This window comes from Pseudophryne corroboree, chromosome 3 (genome assembly GCF_028390025.1).
Source record: "Pseudophryne corroboree isolate aPseCor3 chromosome 3, aPseCor3.hap2, whole genome shotgun sequence".
Classification (NCBI taxonomy): domain Eukaryota; kingdom Metazoa; phylum Chordata; class Amphibia; order Anura; family Myobatrachidae; genus Pseudophryne; species Pseudophryne corroboree.
In genome coordinates, this window is record NC_086446.1 from 512,037,348 (window position 1) to 512,061,387 (window position 24,040).

Genomic DNA, 24,040 nt, shown 5'->3' on the forward strand with positions numbered 1-24,040 from the left:
TTGGCATTGTGCCAGTCTCCCAGTATCAGGAGTTAACACTACAGCAGTGAATGTAGGGTTAACGTTCATATTTATAGAACTCAGAATAAATGTGCCGTTAAGTAATCCTGTAAGAATATTAATTTAATGTCACTTACAGACCTTTATTCATACTATACTACTGAAGTATACTTTTCATGCTGAAATATAGTAGAAAGACCCCCCATGTGGCAAAGAGTAAGTCATCAGACAACACCTGCTGTAAAAGGGTGGCTTTGTCCACGTAAAAATATATAAAACATTATATGAACAGTCTGATTTAATACTGAAATTCAACCTATACACTAAATATTCTTTCCGTGGCTATACACTTTTAGACACAATAGACATCAAAGTGAGTATATAATGAACTATTTTTAACCTACTTGTGACATTAAAATATATGAATATTTCCCATTCTTGAAGGTAAGTTTGTTTGCAGAATTGCCGGTTATTGAAGGATCTATACTTGATATAAATAAAGTGAAAACTAGTAACTTTCAAGGGTGTCGACGATGAGTCTAGCTTGGGGCAGGGTGACAAGCACAGATAAGTCTGTAGGATGGGTGTGTTGTTGAGCAAGATGGTCTCATCTGCAAGGACATGTGGAAGGTCTGAGATAAGGAGCTGGATCTTACCTCATCTTCATCTGCAACAGACAGTGGCTCGGACAGTTCAGCGTCTTCCTTATCCTTCTTCTTCCTGCTGCATTCCTAAACACAGACACCAGGGGAGAGGTAAAGGGACAATGCTTTGCAGTATACTTATTTTGCACAGTTTCCAGATGTTTTGGAAAAACATAGCGATTAATAATATATACACATACACAAGGAGGGATCATAAAGTTTCAATTATCACCATGAACAGAATGAGATAGCAAGTTAAATGTAGTATATTGAACTTTAGTCTTCTCCATGTAGTTGCCCTGCAGAGTCACACATTTCTGCCAGCGTTTCTTGACCTTCCGTAGCCCATCATTATAGAAGTCCTGCCATTGCCTCGAGAACCATTATTCCACTTCCCGAATGACATCATCTGTGTTGTCAAATCGCCTACACCTGAAGTGTTTTCTTTATCTCAGGGAAGAGATAGATGTTGCTGGGTATGGGATCAGGTGAATAGGGAGGGAAGAGGCAAAAGTTCATAGCAGCACCTGTCTGCTTCCACAGTGAATGCTTGGGTGGAATGTGCGGGTGCGTTATCGGCTAGCAGACTGATGCCTTTGCTGATCATACCACAGCGGTTTTCTTTCACAACATCTCTCAATTTCTGCAGAAGGGTGCATTAGTAAGTGCTGGTGATGGTCTGACCCGTCGGAAAGCAATCAGTTAGGATTACGCCACGACAGTCCAAACAAAACGAACAGCATGACCTTTCCTGCAGATTTCTGCTCCTTAACTTTTTTTGGGATGAGGGAGGAGTGTTTCCACTCCTTGCTAATTTCTTTGATCTTTCGATCATACAGGTAGACCCAGAATTCATACATAGTCATAAGACGTGTAAAGAAATTCTCTTCATCCTGCTCCAACAGAGTCAACATCCGCTGCAAAATTCACATCAAGTTTGCTTGTGAAATGGGGTGAGCAAGAGGGAAACCCATCGTGATGACCCTTTAGACTAGAGATGAGCGGGTTCGGATTTACTCGGTTCCTAACGCCCAAATTAACGCAAGTTCAGATTTTCCAGATTTTTCTTATTGGCTAACCAAAACACATCCATAACCAAGACCAACTTCTTTCATGATCAATTTAATGGTTTGCCGTCTGTCTTTGAGGACAAGAGCCTCCACTTTCTTCACCGTGTCAGGATCATCCTTGATAGAGGGTTTCCTGGAACAAGGCTCATCTGAGAGGAACATGTGTCCAGTCTGAAAGTTCCTTTTCCACCTCTCAACACTGTCATATGATGGAATGTCATCGCAATAAACAGCTAGCATTTCATCATGGATTGGGTGGGCGCTGTTACCCTTTAATTGGAGGAACTTAACACTGCAGGTGTCAATTGTGTCCATAATGAAGGTTACGGACATATACCAGCTCCAGAAACCAAATAAGTTAACATAAGTAGCTGTAATTTACAACATAAGGATCAATGATTATGTTCATCAAATTACATCTAGATATCTCAATAACTTCATGGTGATAGTTAAAACTTTATGAGACGTGTGCGTATATATATATATATATATATATATATATATATATATATATATATATATATATATATACATACATACACACACACACACACACACACACACACACACACACACACACACACACACACACGTGTGTGTATATTGTAAACTCAGTATATGTTAAACGCTGTCGGTATGCATGTAATGCCTTGATTGCACAATAGAAGGAATTGCTAAATTTCACAGAATATCACCGCACGTCACCGGTATACAGTGCAATGAAGGAACAATTGTGCATGTGATGTAAATACGTAGCTGAAAAGCACTGAAGGAAGCCAATATATGATAAAAAGCACGAAAATAGAACAAGCACACATTGAAAGCTAAAGGAGGACATGTACATGTCAATACATTAAAGTAATGTGAAGGTGGATAATCCTTGAATGTCGGACATTTAATTTATATGATATGGCGGCAGAGTCAAAATACAGAATATTTAAAAAGGGAAAATAGCCACTGACACAGCAGTCTTGAAGAAAGATAAGAAGTGGGACAATTGTAGAAATCCCAGTAATTACATGGTTACCCAAAATGGACATTTATTTTAGACACTTATTTAGCTTTATGTGGAGACTAGAGGTGTAGACAACCCTCCTCATAGCATATCTCCCAACACAGTGGAGTCCTAGGGGCCGATTCAATTGTTTTTCTCTGCGACTACCACCAGGGGACACAAAACGGAGCAATTCAATTGTTGCGCAATTTAGATGGCCAGTAGTTACGGGACTGACATTTTTTCTTGCAACCTTCTGAGGTGCGAGAAAAAATTGGACACTTTGGACGCCCAAAGCAGGGAGGCTGCTAAACCCGGGCTGTTTTTGCGCAACATGCACAATGCTGTGACATTTGTTTGGGCGTCTAAAAATCCTGTCTAAACAATTGAATCGGCCCCTAGATGTGAAAAGTCTATTATAACTAATAACATATAAAGGTATACGGTGATAAAAAGTATCATGTGACAATTACACAGCCAGATTCCATGTACTACAGCACACAACAAATAAAGGGTTGTCCTCCTCGAGATTACTTTACAGCTTCGAACATGGCAGCATTTTGTTAATACATTATTTTATCTTTTTTTTTTTTTTTGTCTTCTCTGCCTTCCAGACAGAATGATTGGAAACATCCCACCCCCAAAAAAACAAACAAAAATGGATGGGTTGGATAAGCCCACTCAGCGGCGGTCTTAGGTGCGGGCTAGCAGGGTGGTCGCCCAGGGCGCTGTGGCTTATGGGCCCGGCCGCAGTCACCCGCAGTCACCCCGCCAGGGTCATCTCATTTGCGTACGCTTGCCCACTTCCTAGACCGCACTGGCCACCTCCCACTGCCCGCCCCCCGCTGGCTGCTTCCCACTTAAGTGAGGTATGCACTGCCTGCAGCTTGAGTAGGAGAGATGGTCGTAAGCCGGTGGACCTACTGGGGCAACGTGTCTGAGGGGCTCTTCCTGGGGCAACGCGTCTATGGGGCTCTACCTGGGGCAACGCGTCTACGGGGCTCTACCTGGGGCAACGTGTCTACGGGGCTCTACCTGATGTTATGTGCATTAAAGGGGCTCTACATGGCAGGGACGTGCGGTGAGCTAAATGGCTCAGGAGGCACTAGCTGGCCCCAGAGCCAGATTTACACACAATATATGAGTCAAAGGGTACATCTGGGCATTATACACAGGTGCAGCAGTATAAACTCCTGGATATTTGGTGAGTTTTGATCAGAGATGTGTGGAAAAGATAAGCAGGTGAGGCACTGCCTCACCCTCCATATACTTTTTACTCCAGAGTTTTGGCTATAAAAATTATTAGAATAATGCAAAGGAGATAATTTCAAACATGTTCTTTGTATTTATCATATACTTTATACAGCCAAAACTCTGGCACAAACGTAAGTATGACAGGAAGGGCTCTGCCTCACCCCACCGCACGTCACTGCTACATGGTGTAATCTGTATAAGAGGCTCTACTTAGCGTAATGTGTATAAGGGGCTCTGCCTAGCGTTATGTGCATTAAAGGGCCGCTACCTGGTGTAATGTGTATAAGGGGCTCTACCTGGCATAATGTGTATAAGGGTCTCTGCTCCACTGTGGTGTAATGCAAGTAAGGGGCTATAACATGGCATAATGTGTATAACGGTACTACTGTGTGGTGCAATGTTACTGACAGACACTACTGTGCAGTGTAATGTGAATTGGTACTATTCTGTGGCCATACCACTTCCCCACGAGGCCACACTTCAATATTTTTACCACACACACCTTTGGCGCTTACCGTCTCTGTTTTAAATGAATTAAAGGATATATGAATATTTACAAAATGTATGTTACCAGCTGGTTCTGAAGAATATTATTGGATTTTCAAAATATTTGTTTTCCTGCCCTCTTGCTGAGGCCTTGACCAGGATGTTTGGTAAAAAAACATGTTTATCCTCTAGCAGTGTTAAGCTATTGACACTGACAATCTACCTCAGTGACAACACATAATACCCAATGATTAACAGATGGGATAATACATGTTCTGCTGTAAATTATATGGATATTAGGGTAAACAAGAATTTCTGTGATCATACAAAAATACGAGGCTATGCGACGGATTTTTACAAGCTATGAATCTGTGGAGACTTCCAACATCCTTAATAATGTACAATAAAATAACAATTCATTTGAATACAAAAAAAGCTTTCATGCTTAAGTGATTACGTCAGAATTCCCCATTTATACATGTATAGTTTACAGGCGCTCCTACATCTATTGGAACTACCTGCATATTATGAACAGGTAAATGAAGTAGAATGTGAGAGACACACATTTTGGAGGAAGTTTCAATAGGGAGATACGAAAGGGATTAAGCCTCAGTATAGCAAAATTCACACAGAGATTTGGCTATTTCTGTTAGAAATATACATGTTTAGGCTTGTGCTTGTGCTTATCCCTACCAACAATGAAATCCCGATGCTAGGTCATTCTAACACTTATAAAGAAAGTGCTCTTTTTAGTAGAGATGAGCGGGTTCGGTTTCTCTGAATCCGAACCCGCACGAACTTCATGTTTTTTTTCACGGGTCCGAGCGACTCGGATCTTCCCGCCTTGCTCGGTTAACCCGAGCGCGCCCGAACGTCATCATGACGCTGTCGGATTCTCGCGAGGCTCGGATTCTATCGCGAGACTCGGATTCTATATAAGGAGCCGCGCGTCGCCGCCATTTTCACACGTGCATTGAGATTGATAGGGAGAGGACGTGGCTGGCGTCCTCTCCGTTTAGAATAGATTAGAGAGACACTTGATTTACTAATTTTGGGGAGCATTAGGAGTACTCAGTACAGTGCAGAGTTTTGCTGATAGTGACCACCAGTTTTATTTATAATCCGTTCTCTGCCTGAAAAAAGCGATACACAGCACACAGTGACTCAGTCACATACCATATCTGTGTGCACTGCTCAGGCTCAGGCCAGTGTGCTGCATCATCTATTATCTATATATAATATTATATATATCTGATTATCTGTCTGACTGCTCAGCTCACACAGCTTATAATTGTGGGGGAGACTGGGGAGCACTACTGCAGTGCCAGTTATAGGTTATAGCAGGAGCCAGGAGTACATAATATATTATATAGTGAGTGACCACCAGACACACAGTGCAGTTTATTTAATATATCCGTTCTCTGCCTGAAAAAAGCGATACACACAGTGACTCAGTCAGTCACATACCATATCTGTGTGCACTGCTCAGGCTCAGGCCAGTGTGCTGCATCATCTATATATATTATATATCTGTCTGACTGCTCAGCTCACACAGCTTATAATTGTGGGGGAGACTGGGGAGCACTACTGCAGTGCCAGTTATAGGTTATAGCAGGAGCCAGGAGTACATAATATTATATTAAAACAGTGCACACTTTTGCTGCAGGAGTGCCACTGCCAGTGTGACTAGTGACCAGTGACCTGACCACCAGTATATATAATATTAGTAGTATACTATCTCTTTATCAACCAGTCTATATTAGCAGCAGACACAGTACAGTGCGGTAGTTCACGGCTGTGGCTACCTCTGTGTCGGCACTCGGCAGCCCGTCCATAATTGTATATACCACCTAACCGTGGTTTTTTTTTCCTTTCTTTATACATACATACATACTAGTTACGAGTATACTATCTCTTTATCAACCAGTCTATATTAGCAGCAGACACAGTACAGTGCGGTAGTTCACGGCTGTGGCTACCTCTGTGTCGGCACTCGGCAGCCCGTCCATAATTGTATATACCACCTAACCGTGGTTTTTTTTTTCTTTCTTTATACATACATACTAGTTACGAGTATACTATCTCTTTATCAACCAGTCTATATATTAGCAGCAGACACAGTACAGTGCGGTAGTTCACGGCTGTGGCTACCTCTGCGTCGGCACTCGGCAGCCCGTCCATAATTGTATATACCACCTAACCGTGGTTTTTTTTTCTTTCTTTATACATACATACTAGTTACGAGTATACTATCTCTTTATCAACCAGTCTATATATTAGCAGCAGACACAGTACAGTGCGGTAGTTCACGGCTGTGGCTACCTCTGTGTCGGCACTCGGCAGCCCGTCCATAATTGTATATACCACCTAACCGTGGTTTTTTTTTCTTTCTTTATACATACATACTAGTTACGAGTATACTATCTCTTTATCAACCAGTCTATATATTAGCAGCAGACACAGTACAGTGCGGTAGTTCACGGCTGTGGCTACCTCTGTGTCGGCACTCGGCAGCCCGTCCATAATTGTATACTAGTATCCAATCCATCCATCTCCATTGTTTACCTGAGGTGCCTTTTAGTTGTGCCTATTAAAATATGGAGAACAAAAATGTTGAGGTTCCAAAATTAGGGAAAGATCAAGATCCACTTCCACCTCGTGCTGAAGCTGCTGCCACTAGTCATGGCCGAGACGATGAAATGCCAGCAACGTCGTCTGCCAAGGCCGATGCCCAATGGCATAGTACAGAGCATGTCAAAACCAAAACACCAAATATCAGTAAAAAAAGGACTCCAAAACCTAAAATAAAATTGTCGGAGGAGAAGCGTAAACTTGCCAATATGCCATTTACCACACGGAGTGGCAAGGAACGGCTGAGGCCCTGGCCTATGTTCATGGCTAGTGGTTCAGCTTCACATGAGGATGGAAGCACTCAGCCTCTCGCTAGAAAACTGAAAAGACTCAAGCTGGCAAAAGCACCGCAAAGAACTGTGCGTTCTTTGAAATCCCAAATCCACAAGGAGAGTCCAATTGTGTCGGTTGCGATGCCTGACCTTCCCAACACTGGACGTGAAGAGCATGCGCCTTCCACCATTTGCACGCCCCCTGCAAGTGCTGGAAGGAGCACCCGCAGTCCAGTTCCTGATAGTCAGATTGAAGATGTCAGTGTTGAAGTACACCAGGATGAGGAGGATATGGGTGTTGCTGGCGCTGGGGAGGAAATTGACCAGGAGGATTCTGATGGTGAGGTGGTTTGTTTAAGTCAGGCACCCGGGGAGACACCTGTTGTCCGTGGGAGGAATATGGCCGTTGACATGCCAGGTGAAAATACCAAAAAAAATCAGCTCTTCGGTGTGGAGGTATTTCACCAGAAATGCGGACAACAGGTGTCAAGCCGTGTGTTCCCTTTGTCAAGCTGTAATAAGTAGGGGTAAGGACGTTAACCACCTCGGAACATCCTCCCTTATACGTCACCTGCAGCGCATTCATAATAAGTCAGTGACAAGTTCAAAAACTTTGGGTGACAGCGGAAGCAGTCCACTGACCAGTAAATCCCTTCCTCTTGTAACCAAGCTCACGCAAACCACCCCACCAACTCCCTCAGTGTCAATTTCCTCCTTCCCCAGGAATGCCAATAGTCCTGCAGGCCATGTCACTGGCAATTCTGACGAGTCCTCTCCTGCCTGGGATTCCTCCGATGCATCCTTGCGTGTAACGCCTACTGCTGCTGGCGCTGCTGTTGTTGCCGCTGGGAGTCGATGGTCATCCCAGAGGGGAAGTCGTAAGCCCACTTGTACTACTTCCAGTAAGCAATTGACTGTTCAACAGTCCTTTGCGAGGAAGATGAAATATCACAGCAGTCATCCTACTGCAAAGCGGATAACTGAGTCCTTGACAACTATGTTGGTGTTAGACGTGCGTCCGGTATCCGCCGTTAGTTCACAGGGAACTAGACAATTTATTGAGGCAGTGTGCCCCCGTTACCAAATACCATCTAGGTTCCACTTCTCTAGGCAGGCGATACCGAGAATGTACACGGACGTCAGAAAAAGACTCACCAGTGTCCTAAAAAATGCAGTTGTACCCAATGTCCACTTAACCACGGACATGTGGACAAGTGGAGCAGGGCAGGGTCAGGACTATATGACTGTGACAGCCCACTGGGTAGATGTATGGACTCCCGCCGCAAGAACAGCAGCGGCGGCACCAGTAGCAGCATCTCGCAAACGCCAACTCTTTCCTAGGCAGGCTACGCTTTGTATCACCGCTTTCCAGAATACGCACACAGCTGAAAACCTCTTACGGCAACTGAGGAAGATCATCGCGGAATGGCTTACCCCAATTGGACTCTCCTGTGGATTTGTGGCATCGGACAACGCCAGCAATATTGTGTGTGCATTAAATATGGGCAAATTCCAGCACGTCCCATGTTTTGCACATACCTTGAATTTGGTGGTGCAGAATTTTTTAAAAAACGACAGGGGCGTGCAAGAGATGCTGTCGGTGGCCAGAAAAATTGCGGGACACTTTCGGCGTACAGGCACCACGTACAGAAGACTGGAGCACCACCAAAAACTACTGAACCTGCCCTGCCATCATCTGAAGCAAGAAGTGGTAACGAGGTGGAATTCAACCCTCTATATGCTTCAGAGGTTGGAGGAGCAGCAAAAGGCCATTCAAGCCTATACAATTGAGCACGATATAGTAGGTGGAATGCACCTGTCTCAAGTGCAGTGGAGAATGATTTCAACGTTGTGCAAGGTTCTGATGCCCTTTGAACTTGCCACACGTGAAGTCAGTTCAGACACTGCCAGCCTGAGTCAGGTCATTCCCCTCATCAGGCTTTTGCAGAAGAAGCTGGAGGCATTGAAGAAGGAGCCAAAAGGGAGCGATTCCGCTAGGCATGTGGGACTTGTGGATGCAGCCCTTAATTCGCTTAACAAGGATTCACGGGTGGTCAATCTGTTGAAATCAGAGCACTACATTTTGGCCACCGTGCTCGATCCTAGATTTAAAGCCTACCTTGGATCTCTCTTTCCGGCAGACACAGGTCTGCTGGGGTTGAAAGACCTGCTGGTGACAAAATTGTCAAGTCAAGCGGAACGCGACCTGTCAACATCTCCTCCTTCACATTCTCCCGCAACTGGGGGTGCGAGGAAAAGGCTCAGAATTCCGAGCCCACCCGCTGGCGGTGATGCAGGGCAGTCTGGAGCGACTGCTGATGCTGACATCTGGTCCGGACTGAAGGACCTGACAACGATTACGGACATGTCGTCTACTGTCACTGCATATGATTCTCTCAACATTGATAGAATGGTGGAGGATTATATGAGTGACCGCATCAAAGTAGGCACGTCACACAGTCCGTACTTATACTGGCAGGAAAAAGAGGCAATTTGGAGGCCCTTGCACAAACTGGCTTTATTCTACCTAAGTTGCCCTCCCACAAGTGTGTACTCCGAAAGAGTGTTTAGTGCCGCCGCTCACCTTGTCAGCAATCGGCGTACGAGGTTACATCCAGAAAATGTGGAGAAGATGATGTTCATTAAAATGAATTATAATCAATTCCTCCGCGGAGACATTGACCAGCAGCAATTGCCTCCACAAAGTACACAGGGAGCTGAGATGGTGGATTCCAGTGGGGACGAATTGATAATCTGTGAGGAGGGGGATGTACACGGTGATATATCGGAGGGTGAAGATGAGGTGGACATCTTGCCTCTGTAGAGCCAGTTTGTGCAAGGAGAGATTAATTGCTTCTTTTTTGGGGGGGGTCCAAACCAACCCGTCATATCAGTCACAGTCGTGTGGCAGACCCTGTCACTGAAATGATGGGTTGGTTAAAGTGTGCATGTCCTGTTTTGTTTATACAACATAAGGGTGGGTGGGAGGGCCCAAGGACAATTCCATCTTGCACCTCTTTTTTCTTTTCTTTTTCTTTGCATCATGTGCTGATTGGGGAGGGTTTTTTGGAAGGGACATCCTGCGTGACACTGCAGTGCCACTCCTAGATGGGCCCGGTGTTTGTGTCGGCCACTAGGGTCGCTAATCTTACTCACACAGTCAGCTACCTCATTGCGCCTCTTTTTTTCTTTGCGTCATGTGCTGTTTGGGGAGGGTTTTTTGGAAGGGACATCCTGCGTGACACTGCAGTGCCACTCCTAGATGGGCCCGGTGTTTGTGTCGGCCACTAGGGTCGCTAATCTTACTCACACAGCTACCTCATTGCGCCTCTTTTTTTCTTTGCGTCATGTGCTGTTTGGGGAGGGTTTTTTGGAAGGGACATCCTGCGTGACACTGCAGTGCCACTCCTAGATGGGCCCGGTGTTTGTGTCGGCCACTAGGGTCGCTAATCTTACTCACACAGCTACCTCATTGCGCCTCTTTTTTTCTTTGCGTCATGTGCTGTTTGGGGAGGGTTTTTTGGAAGGGCCATCCTGCGTGACACTGCAGTGCCACTCCTAGATGGGCCCGGTGTTTGTGTCGGCCACTAGGGTCGCTTATCTTACTCACACAGCGACCTCGGTGCAAATTTTAGGACTAAAAATAATATTGTGAGGTGTGAGGTATTCAGAATAGACTGAAAATGAGTGTAAATTATGGTTTTTGAGGTTAATAATACTTTGGGATCAAAATGACCCCCAAATTCTATGATTTAAGCTGTTTTTTAGTGTTTTTTGAAAAAAACACCCGAATCCAAAACACACCCGAATCCGACAAAAAAAATTCGGTGAGGTTTTGCCAAAACGCGTTCGAACCCAAAACACGGCCGCGGAACCGAACCCAAAACCAAAACACAAAACCCGAAAAATTTCAGGCGCTCATCTCTACTTTTTAGAGGAATTAAACCAAAACTATTACTTACCTCCCAACGTCCCAGGTCATCTGTGGTACCCCACTCCAGCAGACATCGTGCTTACCTCACTCCTGCTGACAGCTGACATTGGGTTGTCGATAAATAGTCGATAGGGGCTGAGGCAGACATAGGAGACCCTCTTCTCTCATTTTAATTTGCTTTTTTTTTCTTTTTAGTTTTGAGTGAGGGTAATCTTTACATGCAGTGGTGGCAACACTTTTTTGTACCTCAAATCTCACTTCTGTCACAGGTTCCTAATTAATTAATACCTGCTATTCTCAAAAATGCTGGTTCAGATCACAAAATAGATGCCTCTATACATATACTGTAACACTTGAGTCTACTATACCTTTTTTAGGTCTATTGGGAAGCTTCGCTTACAGGAGAAGTGACATCAAAACCTCTCATGCTAACACAATGCAGGTTTTTTAGTAGAAAAATCTTGCTACACTGCAAACATTAATCAAGGTTTTCTTTCCTCATGTAAGTACCCGCAATGTGCACAGCCACACATTGGGGATCATTCTGACCTGATCGCACGCTAGTTTTTTTCGCTGCGCTGCGATCAGGTCAACACTGCGCATGCACCGCAATGCGCAGGCGCGTTGTACGGCTACAAAGCGGATCGTTGCTGGGCGATGGATTGTACGAAGAATCCATTCACACGGGCGTTCACAAGGAGATTGACAGGAAGAAGGCGTTTGTGGGTGTCAACTGACCGTTTTCTGGGGGTGTTTGGAAAAACGTAGGCGTGTCCAAGCGTTTGCAGGGCGGGTGTCTGACGTCAATTCTGGGACTGGACAGGCTGAAGTTATCGCTAGGTTTGAGTAAGTTCTGAGCTACTCAGAAACTGCACAAACTGTTTTTGCACAGCTCGGCTGCACATGCGATCACACACTTGCACAGCTAAAATACACTCCCCTGTGGGCGGCGGCTATGTGTTCGCACGGCTGCTAAAAACAGCTACCGAGCGATCAACTCGGAATGACCCCCATTGTCCCAGGTGCCAACAAAACCTTAAGCTTAATTGAATATCCCACTATGTACATAAACAATACCTACAGCTCCTGTCCATTGGATATTAGAGGTAGGCAAAGTATTGCTCTGTATGTGCTGTGGACCATCCCCTGTGCCTATTCTTCTGCTGACTGGCAGGAAAGGCTGGGGCCTGTAATACTACAACAGCTTGAGCAAAACTAGCTTAATACTGGTTTTTACCAAGGTTGTAAGCACAAATTGACAATATTAATAAATATATATATATATATATATATATATATATATATATGGGAACATCATACTGATTTTTTTTAAAACTCAAGTCCATATATTTAATTTGCATTTTGCAGCATGCATTAAAAAACTAAATTCTGAATCACATTTGAAGAAAGAGCTAGTAACCATTCTAAAACTAAAACATAGACACTCTAAAACTTTAATAACGATAGTGTTCATTCCAGCACTTGTCACCTGTCACATCCCATGCAGTTCCTCTTTGCTGCCTGGGGTGTTGCCCTCTGCTCTGGTGCATCTAGCACATTCTGGTCTGTATCTCAACACTGAGCTACAGAGATTGGCGTATTTATAATGGGTGCAGTGTGCACCCATTTTTGGAATACTAACCCCTCCGGAGTCCCGCGCAGACGTCAGCAACACTGTTAAAACTCTGTGAAAATGGTGCAGCGGCCATTTTCATGGAGTTCTGCACATGCGCAGTAAGGAAATCACTGGGAAAATGGCCACTGCACCATTTTTTCAGAGATCTAGAGCTCGGATTCTCAGCATTGCCAGCAGAGAGGAGGGGTCCTGAACAGAGGAGGCTGCACACGGGCCGCCTCCTCTCTTAAAGCGCCCCTGGATACAGACCAGAGTGTGCTAGAAGCACCAGGGCAGACAGCAACATCCCCAGGCAGGAAAGAGAGACTGCATGGGTTTTAACAGGTGCATGGTGCTAGAATGAACACTGGTGCTATGTCTACATATAGGGCTATTGCAAAATTGACTACTCACAGATTACGTGAATGGAACTAAGATTACGATTTGTATGCAATTGCACAGTCGCAGCGGTTGTACAATTCTGTACAAATAAAATACAAATGCAGCATGGCAGTAGTCGTCTGTAGGAGATAAATGCCTCCTGCATACATCTGTGATCGAGTGCTACATCCGATGATGCAGCATCGGATCAACATCGTGACTATAGGTCCCAACATTAGCTGACCGCGGTCAGTCTACATATGCCGAAGTTTATGCAGTCTGGCAGACCCTGATCTCGGCACGCCTACAAAATGTGGCAGCGACACCCCACCATTTTGAAGAACGGTGCCAGTTGCCACCCCCTCAACATGTCAATCATGTTGCAGCTAAGGGGGTGAGGGGGGGCTAGGAGTAATATTGCAAGACCTGTTCTGCACATGTGCAGATCACTAGCCTTCGCATATGCATGTAAACTATCAAGTTTTTGTACAAATCCGAATCTGGCCCTAAATGTGTATTTGTTTTACCCCATTTTTGTACACTTGGTTTGAAACCAGTCACTGGGCAGGATGTAATGACACCAGAATTGGCCGGAGGTGCAGGTTCCCAGCTGAACTCTGACCTTTTTCTTTTAAAGGGGCAATCATTTACAAGGCATGATTTTGCCTTGTACACGATTGCCTCTTTAAAAAATAAAAATAAATAAATAAATAAATCAGAGTTCAGCTGGGAACCCGCACCTCCGGCCACCTCTGGCGTCATTACATCCGGCCCCTAGTCATTAGTGTGAACTCAAAACAGCCCTATTATTGAAGCATACAGTATTTACTCTTCTAGCAAACACTGCGTATCCCACAAATTCCATCGACACATTCACTGAACTCACATTTTTTTTTACTTTTTCATACTTTATGATCCAAGTGGACTACAATTGGGTATAGTAACTTGTGCCGAGCTCAGCGGTAGCTGAGCGAGGCATCTTGCTCCCCATGGGAGGGGACACGGTGCACTAACCGGGGTTCCCGGTCACTTTACAAAGAAAATTACACCAAACAAGAAAAACCTCATGTCGACCTAATAACCGTGTCGACCCAACGATTCACACCCATTTACAGTGGGAATAAAGGCTGTGCATACAACTTTACTTAAGCCCCATATGCTCTAACAGACAGCAGATAATCAGATGTTTGCTTTGCAATTTCTAACCTATACTACAAAAATTTCTGAAACTCCACCATTTTATCACAGAAATTTACCAAGAGAAGTTCTGCTCAGTGATGATAAGATGCAGCTGAAATACAGTATTACATGTTATTATCATGTATTTTCTTAAAATAAGAATTTACTTACCGATAATTCTATTTCTCGGAGTCCGTAGTGGATGCTGGGGTTCCTGAAAGGACCATGGGGAATAGCGGCTCCGCAGGAGACAGGGCACAAAAGTAAAGCTTTTACAGGTCAGGTGGTGTGTACTGGCTCCTCCCCCTATGACCCTCCTCCAGACTCCAGTTAGGTACTGTGCCCGGACGAGCGTACACAATAAGGGAGGATTTTGAATCCCGGGTAAGACTCATACCAGCCACACCAATCACACCGTACAACTTGTGATCTAAACCCAGTTAACAGTATGATAACAGAGGAGCCTCTGAAAGATGGCTTCCTAAACAATAACCCGAATTAGTTAACAATAACTATGTACAAGTATTGCAGATAATCCGCACTTGGGATGGGCGCCCAGCATCCACTACGGACTCCGAGAAATAGAATTATCGGTAAGTAAATTCTTATTTTCTCTATCGTCCTAAGTGGATGCTGGGGTTCCTGAAAGGACCATGGGGATTATACCAAAGCTCCCAAACGGGCGGGAGAGTGCGGATGACTCTGCAGCACCGAATGAGAGAACTCCAGGTCCTCCTTTGCCAGGGTATCAAATTTGTAAAAATTTACAAACGTGTTCTCCCCTGACCACGTAGCTGCTCGGCAGAGTTGTAATGCCGAGACCCCTCGGGCAGCCGCCCAAGATGAGCCCACCTTCCTTGCGGAATGGGCCTTAACAGATTTAGGCTGTGGCAGGCCTGCCACAGAATGTACAAGTTGAATTTTGTTACAAAACCAACGAGCAATCGACTGCTTAGAAGCAGGTGCACCCAACTTGTTGGGTGCATACAGTATAAACAGCGAGTCAGATTTTCTGACTCCAGCCGTCCTTTAAATGTATATTTTTAAGGCTCTGACAACGTCCAACAACTTGGAGTCCTTCAAGTCGTCTGTAGCCGCAGGCACTACAATAGGCTGGTTCAGGTGAAACGCTGATACCACCTTAGGGAGAAAATGCGGACGCGTCCGCAGCTCTGCCCTATGTCGAATGGAAAATTAAATAAGGGCTTTTATAAGACAAAGCCGCCAGTTCAGATACTCTCCCGGCCGAAGCCAGGGCCAGTAACATAGTCACTTTCCATGTGAGATATTTCAAATCCACATTCTTTAGTGGTTCAAACCAATTGGATTTGAGGAAATCTAAAACTACATTTAGATCCCACGGTGCCACCTTAGGCACCACAGGAGGCTGTATATGCAGTACTCCTTTGATAAAAATCTGGACCTCAGGGACTGAGGCCAATTCTTTGTGGAAGAATATTGATAGGGCCGAAATTTGAACCTTAATAGATCCCAATTTGAGACCCATAGACAATCCTGATTGCAGGAAATGTAGGAAAACGACCCAGTTGAAATTCCTCCATCGGAGCACTCCGCTGCTCGCACCACGCAACATATTTTCGCCAAATACGGCGATAATGCTTCGCGGTGACTTCCTTCCTTGCCTTTATCAAGGTAGGAATGACTTCTTCTGGAATGCCTTTTCCTTTTAGGATCTGGCATTCAACGCCATGCCGTCAAACGCAGCCGCGGTAAGTCTTGAAAAAGACAAGGACCCTGCTGAAACAGGTCCCTTCTCAGAAGTAGAGGCCACGGATCGTCCGTGACCATCTCTTGAAGTTCCGGGTACCAAGTCCTTCTTGGCCAATCCGGAGCCACTAGTCTTACTCCTCTTTGCCGTATAATCCTCAATACCTTTGGTATGAGAGGCAGAGGAGGAAACACATATACCGACTGGTACACCCAAGGTGTTACCAGCGCGTCCACAGCTATTGCCTGCGGATCTCTTGACCTGGCGCAATACCTGTCCAGTGTTTTGTTGAGGCGAGATGCCATCATGTCCACCATTGGTTTTACCCAACGGTTTAATAGCATGTGGAAAACTTCTGGATGAAGTCCCCACTCTCCCGGGTGAAGGTCGTGTCTGCTGAGGAAGTCTGCTTCCCAGTTGTCCACGCCCGGGATGAATACTGCTGACAGTGCTATCACGTGATTCTCCGCCCAGCGAAGGATCCTGGCAGCTTCTGCCATTGCCCTCCTGCTTCTTGTGCCGCCCTGTCTATTTACATGGGCGACTGCCGTGATGTTGTCCGACTGGATCAACACCGGTCTTCCTTGAAGCAGAGGTTCCGCCTGGCTTAGAGCATTGTAGATTGCTCTTAGTTCCAGAATGCTTATGTGAAGAGACTTTTTCAGGCTCGACCACACTCCCTGGAAATTTCTTCCCTGTGTGACTGCTCCCCAGCCTCTCAGGCTGGCATCCGTGGTCACCAGGATCCAATCCTGCCTGCCGAATCTGCGGCCCTCCAATAGATGAGCCTCCTGCAACCACCACAGAAGGGATACCCTTGTCCTCGGCGACAGGGTTATCCGCAGGTGCATCTGAAGATGCGACCCTGACCATTTGTCCAACAGATCCCTTTGCATGGAATCTGCCGAAAGGGATTGCTTCGTAAGAAGCTACCATTTTTTCCCAGGACTCTTGTGCATTGATGTACAGACACCTTTCCTGGTTTTAGGAGGTTCCTGACCAGGTCAGATAACTCCTTGGCTTTTTCTTCGGGAAGAAAAACCTTTTTCTGAACTGTGTCCAGAATCATCCCCAGGAACAGCAGACGAGTTGTCGGCATTAATTGGGATTTTGGAATATTCAGAATCCATCCGTGCTGCTTTAGCACCTCTTGAGATAGTGCTAAACCCATCTCTAGCTGTTCTCTGGACCTTGCCCTTATTAGGAGATCGTCCAAGTATGGGATAATTAATACGCCTTTTCTTCGAAGAAGAAATATTATCTCGGCCATTACCTTTGTAAAGACCCGAGGTGCCGTGGACAAACCAAACGGCAGCGTCTGAAACTGATAGTGACAGTTTTGTACAACGAACCTGAGGTACCCCTGGTGTGAGGGGTAATTGGAACGTGGAGATACGCATCCTTGATGTCCAAGGATACCATAAAGTCCCCTTCTTCCAGGTTCGCTATCACTGCTCTGAGTGACTCCATCTTGAACTTGAACTTCTTTATGTATAGGTTCAAGGACTTCAGATTTAGAATAGGCCTTACCGAGCCATCCGGCTTCGGTACCACAAATAGAGTGGAATAATACCCCTTCCCTTGTTGTAGAAGAGGTACCTTGACTATCACCTGCTGAGAATACAGCTTGTGAATGGCTTCCAAAACCGTCTCCCTTTCTGAGGGGGACGTTGGTAAAGCAGACTTCAGGAAACGGCGAGGTGGCTCTGTCTCTAATTTCAACCTGTACCCCTGAGATATTATCTGCAGGATCCAGGGATTTACCTGCGAGTGAGCCCACTGCGCGCTGTAATTTTTGAGACGACCGCCTACCGCCCCCGAGTCCGCTTGCGAAGCCCCAGCGTCATGCTGAGGCTTTTGTAGAAGCCGGGGAGGGCTTCTGTTCCTGGGAAGGAGCTGCCTGTTGCTGTCTCTTCCCTCGTCCTCTGCCTCGTGGCAGATATGAATAGCCCTTTGCTCTCTTATTTTTAAAGGAACGAAAGGGCTGCGGTTGAAAGGTCGGTGCCTTTTTCTGTTGGGGAGTGACTTGAGGTAGAAAGGTGGATTTCCCGGCCGTAGCCGTGGCCACCAAATCCGATAGACCGACCTCAAATAACTCCTCTACGCATCGCCTGTCCACTGTCGTGTCCATAAAGCTCTTCTGGCCGAAATGGACATAGCACTTACCCGTGATGCCAGTGTGCAGATATCTCTCTGTGCATCACGCATATAAAGAAATGCATCCTTTATTTGTTCTAACGACAGTAAAATATTGTCCCTGTCCAGGGTATCAATATTTTCGATCAGGGACTCTGACCAAACTACCCCAGCACTGCACATCCAGGCAGTCGCAATAGCTGGTCGTAGTATAACACCTGCATGTGTGTATATACCTTTTTGGATATTTTCCATCCTCCTATCTGATGGATCTTTAAGTGCGTCCGTCTCAGGAGAGGGTAACGCCACTTGTTTTGATAAGCGTGTTAGCGCTTTGTCCACCCTAGGAGGTGTTTCCCAGCGCTCCCTAACCTCTGGCGGGAAAGGGTATAAAGCCAATAACTTCTTTGAAATTAGCAGTTTTTTATCGGGGCACCCCACGCTTCATCACACACGTCATTTAATTCTTCTGATTCGGTAAAAACTACTGGTAGTTTTTTCACACCCCACATAATACCCTGTTTAGTGGTACCTGTAGTATCAGCTAAATGTAACATCTCCTTTATTGCCAAAATCATATAACGTGTGGCCCTACTGGAAAATACGGTTGATTCGTCACCTTCACCACCGGAATCAGTGCCTGTGTCTGGGTCTGTGTCGACCGACTGAGGCAAGGGACGTTTTACAGCCCCTGACGGTGTTTGAGGCGCCTGGACAGACACTAATTGAGTGTCCGGCCGCCTCATGTCGGCAAACGACTGCTTAAGCGAGTTGACGCTATCCCGTAATTCCACAAATAAAGGCATCCATTCTGGTGTCGACCCCCTAGGAGGTGACATCCTCATATTTGGCAATTGCTCCGCCTCCACACCAATAACGTCCTCATACATGTCGACACACACGTACCGACACACAGCAGACACACAGGGAATGCTCTATACGAAGACAGGACCCACTAGCCCTTTGGGGAGACAGAGGGAGAGTCTGCCAGCACACACCAAAAAACGCTATATATGACAGGGATAGCCTTATGATTAAGTGCTCCCTTATAGCTGCTTTTATATTAATATATTGCCATTTATTCTGCCCCCCCTCTCTGTTATACCCTGTTTCTGTAGTGCAGTGCAGGGGAGAGACCTGGGAGCCTTCCTGACCAGCGGAGCTGTGACAGAAAATGGCGCCGTGTGCTGAGGAGATAGGCCCCGCCCCTTTTTCGGCGGGCTCGTCTCCCGCTATTTAGTACATTTAGGCAGGGGTAAATATCTCCATATAGCCTCTGGGGCTATATGTGAGGTATTTTTAGCCTTTTTAAAGGTTTTCATTTGCCTCCCAGGGCGCCCCCCCCCAGCGCCCTGCACCCTCAGTGACTGCCGTGTGAAGTGTGCTGAGAGGAAAATGGCGCACAGCTGCAGTGCTGTGCGCTACCTTAAGAAGACTGCAGGAGTCTTCAGCCGCCGATTCTGGACCTCTTCTTGCTTCAGCATCTGTGAGGGGGCCGGCGGCGTGGCTCCGGTGACCATCCAGGCTGTACCTGTGATCGTCCCTCTGGAGCTTCATGTCCAGTAGCCAAGAAGCCAATCCATCCTGCACGCAGGTGAGTTCACTTCTTCTCCCCTCTGTCCCTCGTTGCAGTGATCCTGTTGCCAGCAGGAATCACTGTAAAATAAAAAACCTAAGCTAAACTCTCTAAGCAGCTCTTTATGAGAGCCACCTAGAATTGCACCCTTCTCGGCCGGGCACAAAAATCTAACTGGAGTCTGGAGGAGGGTCATAGGGGGAGGAGCCAGTACACACCACCTGACCTGTAAAAGCTTTACTTTTGTGCCCTGTCTCCTGCGGAGCCGCTATTCCCCATGGTCCTTTCAGGAACCCCAGCATCCACTTAGGACGATAGAGAAATTATTATTATTATTATTATCATCCTTTATTTATATGGCGCCACAAGGGTTCCGCAGCGCCCAATTACAGAGTGCATAAACAAATAATCAATGGTTACTTTTCAAGGCATTACACTCCCATAAACAATTTCCACCTAATTAACAAAAAATAATTAACAAACGCAAATGTTGGAACGTAATTTGTTGCCAAAACACTTTATTAATAATGACGACGATGATAAATATGAAACAGCAATAATAATAGGTCAAAAGAATCTTACAAAGCTTGAGGCATATTCTAAATCAGGGGTGGGGAACCTCAGGCCCGAGGGCCGTATAAGGCCCTCAAAGCCACTTGATCCGGCCCGGCCAGGCTCACCTAAACGAGAGGAGATGCTGAACACCTGCTGAGATTTTACCACCAGCGGGCGCCCGGCTCAGCAGCAGCCGGAGGCAGGAGCTCACTCCTGAGCTCCAGCTTCTGACTCAGGCAGTGTACATGTGTGGCTGTGCGGCGCTATGGGAGAGACGTCATGACATCTCTCCCATAGTTTCAAGGAGAGGGAGAGCAGCGGTCCGGAAGCAGGAGCAGGGCTGGTGAGCATTGTGGGGTTTTTTCCTTTTAATGTGTGTGTGTGTAAGCGGCACTACTAGGGGGCATATTAAATGGGGCATAACTACAAGGGGCATATTTAATGGGGCATAACAACTGACGGGGCATAACAACTGACTGGGGGCAAATCTAATCGGGCATAACAAGAGACTGGGGGCATAACTACTGACTGGGGGCAGGCTAATTTTTAAGTTGATAATTTTTGTATGGCCCCCCGAAGGATTTTAGAAATATCCAAATGGCCCTTGGTAGAAAAAAGGTTCCCCACCCCTGTTCTAAATGCTTAATAATAATAATAATAATAATAATAATAATAATAATAATAATAATAAATATTATTATTATTATTCTATGCACACATTTATCCCCTAAAAAAGAATATTAGAAGTTCCCAAGTTGTTTGTTTATTCATAATCATCCTTTGCTATATCCACAATACAACTGTAAACATCTTATGAAACTAGTTAACACAAACTAAAAATAAGAACGGCACAAAAACAACGATTGCATGAATCTTTATATAATAGTAAAAGGTTAATAAAAAAAAATAAATATATATATATATATATATATATATATATATATTTTTTTTTTTTTTTTGTAGTGTTAATTAAACACATCACAGACAGCTGGAAATACATAAATAAATAAAATAAATTATACACACACTTACTAATAGTATATAAATCCAAAGTTTGTAAACTTCCAAGAAAGCGAATTTCACAGAATAAATATCATGATTAACTATAAAAAAAGGTACTGTTACTTCTTATGTCCCTCATTGTTAAAACAAACAAAAACAAATAAATCTTAGCAAGGGTTAACCTTATGTTGGTTTATTTTTCTTACTCACTCTGTCTCACAATACATAATCGCTAAAACACTGAAATGAGAAGAAACTCCAATGTTTCACATAACGATGGGTTTATTGGGTGTAGATTATAAAAGGTAAACAACCTACCATAGGAATGCAAGATAAGCAAACCACACTGCCTACTCTAGCTAAATATGATAGCATAGTGATATTCAAAAATAGTGTAACAATAATGTCATTCGCTATGTACAAAATGACACAGGTGTGGGTAATTTAGCCACATAAAAGACACTGCGCCCCCTGGGCTATGGGCATGTCAGCCATTTAAAGGATTCCAAATAAACAGAGCCATTACCGTTTTGGTGCAGTTTTCACACTTCATGCCTCGCTGCGGGTCCGCACTGTGCCCAGGGGCGAGTATTGCTGGGTGTCCTGGCACAGGTGGTACACAGACTGCCCCTCTGCTGTCACCCTGCCCTTTGTTACACACACTCTGTTCTCCTATGTGCTGCTGAGTGACAGCTGCCAGGCCAATAGGAATCAGAGAAGGGAAGATTTCCTTCTAACACCCGCCCTGAGCTTCCTCCCCCTCCGCTTCTCATCGGTAACACATGGGATAGGAGAACCTCCACGAAGTGTCTGCTATGCTGTAAAATGGTTTGTACGTGTAGACGCCATTTTTATGAAGACCCCATGTGTATTTAAGTGAAAGAAGCTCCAACAAAATGCCTCTTCTAAGACGGACAAAACAGGAGCGCAGCGTTCATTCAGTTTAGCTGTCTTGTTATAGATCATGTGACCAATAGTTTTCTTGCTGCTGATAAAGTGTGGCGGCGTCTCCCTTTATGAAATAGTATCCATCAAGTGGGCTAAAGGACCTCCAACGTCAGGGGGAGGAGCTAGTCCAGAGGGCTTCTACTATCTGCGCCACCAACTACAGTACTACCTTTAGTAACGGTAGATGCTAGAATCAAGTGGGCTAAGGGACCTTTTCCGTAAGGGGGAGGAGTTACGACGCAAGGGGGAGGAGCTACTATCCACGCCACCAACTATTACCTTTAGTAATTAGGTGGTGAGCGAAGCGAGCCACCGTGCCCGAAGCGTGGCGAGCGAACTTTTCGATTTCGGGTACCCTGTTCGCCCGTAGCTCCTCCCCCTGGTGACGTAGCTCCTCCCCTCAATACGTCACAAGGTCCCTTCAGCCCCTCCGATATAGAACCAACCCTTTAGTAACCCGGTGGCAAGCGAAGCGAGCGTACATTTCGAGTACCCTGTTTGGCCATGGCTCCTCCCCCTGGTGGTGACGTCAGAGGTCCCTACTCCAACTTGGTTTTAGACCTAACCGTATCCATTGAGGGGGGAGAAGGTGCATTAGGCATTATTGCCTCTATTGTATGGAACAGCAGGATTACAGGAAATATGTAGGCTGCATTTTCCACATCCATATGTATAATACGGTGGATGCCCACAGGAGCTAGCCTATATATGCAGGGTTTAGCAATTTTGGGCTTTCCACTTGAAAAGGAACTAGTAGTCCCAGCATTCTGAGCCTCTGTTTGGCAAAACATGCGGACACAGGTAATAGCACCACAGCTGGGAAGACTGATATCGCTACCTTCTTGCAGTGCGCGTTTAATGCTTCACTCTTAATTGGATTCCCCCTTAGAATTTGAAAGCAATAGCTCTGCAGGACCGGGCTGGCTGCCAGTGCCGTCTTGTGCTATGCGGAGTAGATGCAGCGCCGCCGCCGCCACCTAGTGCTCAGGGCGGGCACTGCGAAATGATTGTGAAGCCTGGGTGGGTCCTCCCGCATCCCAGCATGCCCCGGGCCTGTACCGTGTGCTCAGGAAGCGCAGTAGATAGTAGTGGCTGCTGCAGCTGCGGAGAGAGCTGAGGTTCGGGTGCAGACAGCCAGGTATGCGGTGGGTGTGTGTGTCTGTGTGCTGCTCAGTCACTGGGATGCGTGTGCTGCTAGTACAGGGATAGCAGCGTGGGGAGTCACTAAATACTTCTTGTGCATTCTGCAGCAGGAACAAAGGGAGGGAGGGGTATTGCTCTGTTATGTACAGTGTACCATTGTGGTATCCATTCTCACGGTTATTTTACATGATGACATCCTAGGACCCAAACATACAGAACTGTAGAAGGATCCCCAAGGTAGTCTGAACTTAGATTAATATTGATAATGAGTTATGGAACTACAAGTCCCAGCATGCAATAGTTCTGGACTGCTTATGTATCTGTCAAAAAAAATCGCATAAACTCACACCTGCCACAGGTCTGGGAAGCCTATGGTTCTCTTCATCTGTTGTGGAACAACACGTACCATCATGACATACCTGTTTCATCTGAGGCAATTGAAACTTGCTAGTTGTTTTTGGCACGTAACTCCCAGTATGCCCATTCCAGCT

General features: G+C 45.6%; 1 protein-coding gene across 1 annotated transcript in view; it reads right to left on the reverse strand.

Moving 5' to 3' along the window:
* Positions 1-22,718, reverse strand: part of NARF (nuclear prelamin A recognition factor) — a 109,240-nt gene extending 86,522 nt beyond the window's left edge. Inside the window, exons 1-2 of the mRNA XM_063961066.1 lie at positions 21,985-22,718; positions 657-731 (exon numbers count right to left, since the gene is read on the reverse strand). Of these exons, the coding sequence (XP_063817136.1) occupies positions 657-731; positions 21,985-22,011 (102 nt within the window). The 5' untranslated portion in view covers positions 22,012-22,718. The remainder of the gene's footprint in view (positions 1-656; positions 732-21,984) is intronic.
* Between the last annotated feature and the right edge of the window lie 1,322 nt (positions 22,719-24,040).